Here is a 7,500-nt window from a genome sequence, read left to right on the forward strand (position 1 = left end):
TTACCCCGTACATAGGCGAGGGGAAACAGAGGAATACAAAGTTTCGTTCATAATAAATATTTACAATACAACTTGTTTTATTTTAAAGAATATAAAACACATTACAGAGGTAGCAAAAAGTAGATTTTAATAATATAGAATCACAAATAATAAAACAGAAGAGATAAAACGAACAAAAAAAAAAAAAAAATTATGATAGTAGTATTACACAAAATAAAACTCGTAACCAATCCTGTAAGATCACAGAATAACCAAAATATCAGAGAACATGATGTAAGGTAGAAAGTCAATGCTCAGTAACAAAAACAAAAGAGAAAAATGTACCAAAAACATTAGTAATAAGAATTCGAAAAAAAAGAAACACGAAAACAAACAGGCAAACAAAACTTCGACTGGCTTACCAAATCACAAAATTTTACAATGAACAAGTAAGACAAATTACAGTATAAAAACGGTAAAAACTAAAAGCGGGCTTAGCAAACAACTTAAATTTAAAAACAAATAAGAGCGACACTTTGGTGAAAAAAAAAAAAAATCTAAAAGGCCCGATCATCAAAAAATAAGATGAAAGGTTAATCACTTAAAAGAAAAGAAAAAAAAAAATATCTATTTGAAATGGACAGTAATTTTACTAATTATCAGTCTAATGGTCAATATGAATTTGAAAAAGGGCAAAACATAATCTTCATACTTTTCCATGGCCAGAATTGGGGCAGGGTGTAGGATGAGGAAAAGGTAGACTGGGGTAAAATGAACAGGAACGTGGCTTGGGGATGATTAAAAGGAATGGAAGAAGAAGGTATGGAAAAGAAAACACTAGATAGGCATGGAGTCGTAGGTGTAGGAGATATAGAATGGGAAAGTTATCAGAGAGTCTCTCTCTCTCATATATATATATATATATATATATATATATATATATATATATATATATATAAATACATACACACACACACACACACACACACACACACACACACACACACACACACACACACACACATATATATATATATATATATATATATATATATATGAGAAAGACTTTTTTGGACTTTGACAAATTTATTGAGACAAAAGCTTACATCTCAAAAGGATCAGGTAACTTAAGTTATCCTCACCCTTATCTTAATAAGTCCCTGTGTGGGTTCACATTTCAAATACAGAAGAGAGAGAGAGAGAGAGAGAGAGAGAGAGAGAGAGAGAGAGAGAGAGAGAGAGAGAGAGAGGGAGGGAGGGAGAGAGAGAGAGAGAGAGAGAGAGTTAGAGAGAGAGAGAGAGAGAGAGAGAAAGAAAGAGAGAGAGAGAGAGAGAGAGAGAGAGAGAGAGAGAGAGAGAGAGAGAGAGAGAGAGAGAAAGAAAGAGAGAGAGAGAGAGAGAGAGAGAGAGAGAGAGAGAGAGAGAGAGAGAGAGAGAGAGAAAGAAAGAGAGAGAGAGAGAGAGAGAGAGAGAGAGAGAGAGAGAGAGAGAGAGAGAAAGACGCGGTTTGAAGAGTGTGAGGTCTACGACCCCCCCTCTCCCCATGCTGAACCATAGCCTTGCCTTCTCCGCCTTATCCTCCTCCTTATCTTTACCTCTCTTCGACTCTCTTGCACCTCCTTTTTGCTTTAGTCTCCCCTTTTCCTTTACTCTTTCTCCCACCTTTTCCAATCCCAAATCTTTTCTCTCTCTCCTCTACTCTTCTTCCTGCACTCTATCTATTTCATTCACTATTTTTCTTCTTCTACCTATTTTCTCTCGTTTTCTCTCACTCCCACTCTTTCATCGTTCACGTCTTTCGTTCACATTCATCTTTCCTCAATTTTTATTTTTCCCTTTCTAATTTTACGTTCATTTTTGCATACTAATCTCCTCGTTCTTTATTTTTCTTATTCCTTCGTTATGCTATTATTCCTTTCTTTCTCTCCGCATTCTTTTTTTTTTTTGTTCATTCATTTCGTTTAAGAATTCGTCATTCCTTTTACTTCATGATCTACGTTCTTTTCTATCCCTCTCTCTCCTCTACTATATATCATTCCTTCGGTAATCTCTTATTTCTTATATTTCCATCTCTTAGCTTGCTTTCATTTCTCTCCTTTTCGTTCTTTTTCTTAAGCTTACGTATTCATACCAACCCCCTATCCACCACCCTAATACCCTACCCACCCGCTGGACACCCCCGAGTCATGGTCCCGAACCCTGACTCGAACCTGAGCAACCCAACGGGCGGCGCTCAAACAATCCGCGGATGATTCCCGCCCACACAAACAACACGGTCCACACTCTATTGCTGCCAAGTCATAGTGTACACGAGAAAATGTTAATGAAACTATGGTATCTATTGTGGTTCCGAGCTTTTTTTTCCTCTGTGAATTCGAGCAGTTCGAACTCCTGAGGGGCGAATAAGCCAGGTGACAGGTCTTATTTTGCGAGATTTTATCAGCCTTTATTCAGTGTATAAAGTCTTTCTTAATATATTAATTTCTTTAAGATAATGGCTTTTACGGCATAATAACGAACCCCTCCACGTATCTTAAAATATACTATTCATTGTTATGTAAGACTTCCATTATTTTTAAAAATGAACTATAAATGGATTTTAGTTTGTGCTGGTTTTGTTTTACAAACTAAAGCTACTGTTCTACGAGTTCGATTAACTGTGTCCTTACTGTACTGTTACGCTAGTGTTTCTTGATTTTCTTGATTGTTGTTATTTATTGTTAATTGATACCCTTATACTATAATTTATTCTTAAATAATTGTACCTTCTTTTTGTTGAAATAACTGTTACCACAATGACGCCTGTGTAAAATAAACCTGTACGGGAGGTGTCTCCGGATATATATATATATATATATATATATATATATATATATATATATATACACATATATATGTATATCTATATACACATATGCATAAATATGCATATATATGTATATATGAATATGTGTATATGTATGTATATATGAATAGGTGTATATATATGTATAAATTTGTATATATTTGTGTGTATGTGTGTGTGTGTTTACACACACACACACACACACATATATATATATAGAGAGAGAGGGAAAGGGAGAGGGAGAGGGAGAGGGAGAGAGAGAGAGAGAGAGAGAGAGAGAAGAGAGAGAGAGAGAGAAAGAGAGGGGGGGGATGGAAGAGAGAGCGAGAGAGAGAGACAGCGAAGGAAGGTATTTTGTACCATGATAGTGTTTATCTTCTTTTAAATTTGATTTTGTAATTTGTTATGGTCTTTGTATATAATCTGTGATGGTGATGATGGTGATGATTGATGGTGGTGATGATGATAGTGGCCCACCCTAATTCCCTACCGTGGCACCCCATAATTACCTATCGTGGCCCGCCCTAAATCTTTGCAGTTGGCATCCTCATTAATATGCCTCCCCCTTCTAAATCCCAACCGGGCCTCACTCCCCTAAAATCCTTAAATCCTCAAATCCCGGCTACGGCTCCCTATATCCTTGTCATGGCCTCTCCGAATCCTCCCTGTGGCCCCTCCCTCATAAAACCTTGTCTCCCTAAATCCCTAAACTGGTCAGTCAGATCCCGAAACTTGGTCTCCCTAAATCCTTGCCGTGGCCTCCCTAAATCCCTCAACTGGCCCTTTAAATCCTGCAGCTGGCCACCCAAAATCCTTGCCGTGGCCTCCCTAAATCCCTCAACTGGCCCTTTAAATCCCGCAGCTGGCCACCCAAAATCCTTGCCGTGGCCTCCCTAAATCCCTCAACTGGCCCTTTAAATCCCGCAGCTGGCCACCCAAAATCCTTGCCGTGGCCTCCCTAAATCCCTCAACTGGCCCTTTAAATCCCGCAGCTGGCCACCCAAAATCCTTGCCGTGGCCTCCCTAAATCCCTCAACTGGCCCTTTAAATCCCGCAGCTGGCCACCCAAAATCCTTGCCGTGGCCTCCCTAAATCCCTCAACTGGCCCTTTAAATCCCGCAGCTGCCCACCCAAAATCCTTGCCGTGGCCTCCCTAAATCCCTCAACTGGCCCTTTAAATCCCGCAGCTGGCCGCCCAAAATCCTTTTCGTGGCCTCCCTAAATCCCTGAACTGGCCCTTTAAATCCCGCAGCTGGCCGCCCAAAATCCTTGCCGTGGCCTCCCTAAATCCCTCAACTGGCCCTTTAAATCCCGCAGCTGGCCACCCAAAATCCTTGCCGTGGCCTCCCTAAATCCCTCAAATGGCCCTTTAAATCCCGCAGCTCGCCGCCCAAAATCCTTGCCGTGGCCTCCCTAAATCCCTCAACTGGCCCTTTAAATCCCGCAGCTGGCCGCCCAAAATCCTTGCCGTGGCCTCCCTAAATCCCTCAACTGGCCCTTTAAATCCCGCAGCTGGCTACCTAAATCCTTGCCGTGGCCTCCCTAAATCCCTGAACTGGCCCTTTAAATCCCGCAGCTGGACGGCCAAAATCCTTGCCGTGGCCTCCCTAAATCCCTGAACTGGCCCTTTAAATCCCGCAGCTGGCTACCTAAATCCTTGCCGTGGCCTCCCTAAATCCCTGAACTGGCCCTTTAAATCCCGCAGCTGGACGGCCAAAATCCTTTTCGTGGCCTCCCTAAATCCCTGAACTGGCCCTTTAAATCCCGCAGCTGGCTACCTAAATCCTTGCCGTGGCCTCCCTAAATCCCTCAACTGGCCCTTTAAATCCCGCAGCTGGACGGCCAAAATCCTTGCCGTGGCCTCCCTAAATCCCTCAACTGGCCCTTTAAATCCCGCAGCTGGCCACCCAAAATCCTTGCCGTGGCCTCCCTAAATCCCTGAACTGGCCCTTTAAATCCCGCAGCTGGCCGCCCAAAATCCTTGCCGTGGCCTCCCTAAAGCAACTTGAATGAGGATCTGGCTCCCTGCCATGCAATATGCCTTCATGGATACCTGAGCAACCTTCAACTATTATTACTAAAACTGCAACAGACTAGTTATTTCTAAGCATATGACACGTTTATTGCGAAGGTTACAGAGCGTATCTATGGATAAATAAACGTACGTATACGCACACTCGATACACATAAACACACACATGCATACACACACACACACACGCACATGCACACACACACACACACACACACACACACACACACACACACACACATGCACACACACACACACACACACACACACATACATGCATACACATACACACTTACATACACACACATGCATACACATATACACTTACACACACACATACACATACATACGGAAACACGTAACACCCAAATTTACATACATGCACGCACAAAAACAAACGGGAGCATTATTATAAACAAAGACCCAAACTCACATACGCAATATGATTCCCATGCACGACAGGGTCTCAAGGATAAACGAGCTTGTGAGCCTTACAGTACTCAGTCCGAGAAGACCTAGCAACGGCATAGCAGCGAAGTTCTTGCTGTAGAATTGCCCTTTCCAACTAAGGTAAAGGTGAGTGAATACAGTCAGTAGTAACGTGTTATGGTCTTATTACGCTTCCTGTGAACTATACGCTAATATGATCTCTGCTGCGAAGTCTCGAAGATTTTACTGATGAACCGTTCGTATTTGAAGAAGAAAATATGGAAAGAATCTGTGATATATGTGCTATATTGGCAATTCGTTCTAGTTATTATTTTATTTGACTAATTTACGTGTTAGTGATTTGTTATTGTGCTCTGTTGATGAGCTAAAATGTCGGAAAGTCATTGCGCGGAGCAATAGTGAGATGACTGTGATTCACTTCCTGGTCGCAGCCTAGATACCGCAGCCTCTCTGCTTCGAGATGAACACCCACCTGCTAATTTCCCTCGTGGCACTGCTGGCACATGGGGCTTGCTGCCAGCGCACCTTGGAATCCAACATCGATGCGCTACTTAGCATCGTCTCCGAGGAGCAGATCGCAGACATCTTAACAGGAGAGAGGTTGGACCTAGAAAATTGCTTCAGGGTCACGAAGGATGTGAAGAGCTGCACTGCTGCCACGAGGACCTTCATAGGTGGGTACGAGTGGAACCTGAGAAGGTAGCCTAATCTTGCGCGAATAATTTCTTGCTGGAATAAAAGGGTGCTTAGATTAAGAATGACTATACGTGTTCAACATGCTGCATCTGAGGAATTATTATTTTTATTTTTCTCTCTTCGCGATGCGATATGATGGCACCAACATACCCCCCCCCCCACACACACACACAAACATGAACTGTCTTAAAAATCAATATTACAATCGTAGATAAGAGTATCGTTATCGTAGGTGCATATTAAATACATTTCTTTTATTTCCCTTCCCTGTAACGCTGTGACGTGGTAACATGGCAGCGTTGGCCCAACAGCTGTCGGACACGGGGTACAAGTGCGACGCCTGCGAGCCCACCCAGCAGGCCGTCATCGACAACTTCCTCAGCACCGTCCGCGGAACACCCAACTGCCAGTACTTGGTGTCGGTTCTGCCCATTCCAGATTTCTGCTAGTCTGGGATCGGCTGGATTTCCCCTCTACTACTGTTGCTTTGTTACTAACGCTTCGCTTATAATCAATACTTCATGTTTTGATGGTTCATTATAATGCTTCGAGGCGTCGTTTCGTACTTCCACGACGTCACGTTGTTTCGAAACATTTTTACCTGTGTTTTAGGCTTCAATGCAGTGCTTCGAAGCTTTATTTCGATGTTTTAGTCATGCGTCATGATTCTCGCCTCGACTTCACATTACGCAACAGTTGTCCTAAAATTCTTAATGACATACGAGTTATACGTAAAGGATGGTGATAATACCCCAAGCAAAACTCATGTTAGGACTTCAATACTCCTTTTGAGTTTCATCTCTCTCTTCCTTAAAAGACGAGGAGAGGAGAAATATATAATAACACTTCCTCGTAAACTAGTTTTTGTAGTCATTTATTCACCCGGTATTTTTTTTTTTCTCTCGTAGTCTGATGATGAGAGAGATGTCGCTCGGGAAAATTATCTTTGCAGCCGGGCTTGAGTGCCACTTGGCCAAGGATGCTTTTCTTGAGTAAGCGTGATTGGCTCGTTCATTCATCTTTCTCTCTATGTTTGTCTATATGTCTGCCTGTCTATCTGTTTGTCTGTCTGTCTCTGTCTCTCCACACTCTCTCTCCCTCCTTCCCTCCCTCCCCTCCCTCTCTCTCTTTTTATCTATCTATCCCTCCCCCCTCTTTCTCTCCCTTTCTCCTTCTCTCTCTATTTACACACACACACACACACACACACACACACATATATATATTATATATGTGTGTGTGTGTGTGTGTGTGTGTGTGTGTGTGTGTGTGTCTGTGTGTGTGTTTGTGTGTGTGTGTGTATGTATATACATATATACATATATGTGAATGTATGTATGTATGTATGTATGATCTCTCTCTCTCTCTCTCTTACACACACACACACACACATATATATATACTAATATGTATATATACATATATGTATATTTATATTTATATAATATATATAGGCATATGTATATATGTTTATATATACATTATATATATGATATGT

At 41.9% G+C, this 7,500-nt stretch overlaps 1 protein-coding gene across 3 annotated transcripts; it reads left to right on the plus strand.

Moving 5' to 3' along the window:
• The first annotated feature begins 5,279 nt into the window (after positions 1 to 5,279).
• On the plus strand, positions 5,280 to 7,134 carry LOC125048318. Of its 3 annotated transcripts, none has more exons than XM_047646978.1 (3): positions 5,280 to 5,432; positions 5,738 to 5,980; positions 6,300 to 7,133. In XM_047646978.1, exons 2-3 carry the CDS (start codon positions 5,767 to 5,769, stop codon positions 6,449 to 6,451), a joined length of 366 nt encoding a protein of 121 aa, XP_047502934.1. In that variant the 5' UTR covers positions 5,280 to 5,432; positions 5,738 to 5,766; the 3' UTR covers positions 6,452 to 7,133. The 3 variants fall into 3 exon arrangements, with proteins under 3 accessions (XP_047502934.1, XP_047502935.1, XP_047502937.1); XM_047646979.1 differs by having other exon boundaries at positions 5,284 to 5,426; XM_047646981.1 differs by having other exon boundaries at positions 5,322 to 5,432; positions 5,743 to 5,980; positions 6,300 to 7,134.
• The last annotated feature ends 366 nt before the right edge of the window (positions 7,135 to 7,500 follow it).

This window comes from Penaeus chinensis, chromosome 43 (assembly GCF_019202785.1).
Source record: "Penaeus chinensis breed Huanghai No. 1 chromosome 43, ASM1920278v2, whole genome shotgun sequence".
Classification (NCBI taxonomy): Eukaryota; Metazoa; Arthropoda; class Malacostraca; order Decapoda; family Penaeidae; genus Penaeus; species Penaeus chinensis.

Excerpts from the sequence above, each read along its gene's own strand:
- LOC125048318 (XM_047646978.1), top strand. The coding sequence starts at position 5,767 with ATGAACACCCACCTGCTAATTTCCCTCGTGGCACTGCTGGCACATGGG. Across the intron at positions 5,981-6,299 it reads TGCCACGAGGACCTTCATAG|CGTTGGCCCAACAGCTGTCG; the intron begins GTGGGTACGAGT and ends GTAACATGGCAG.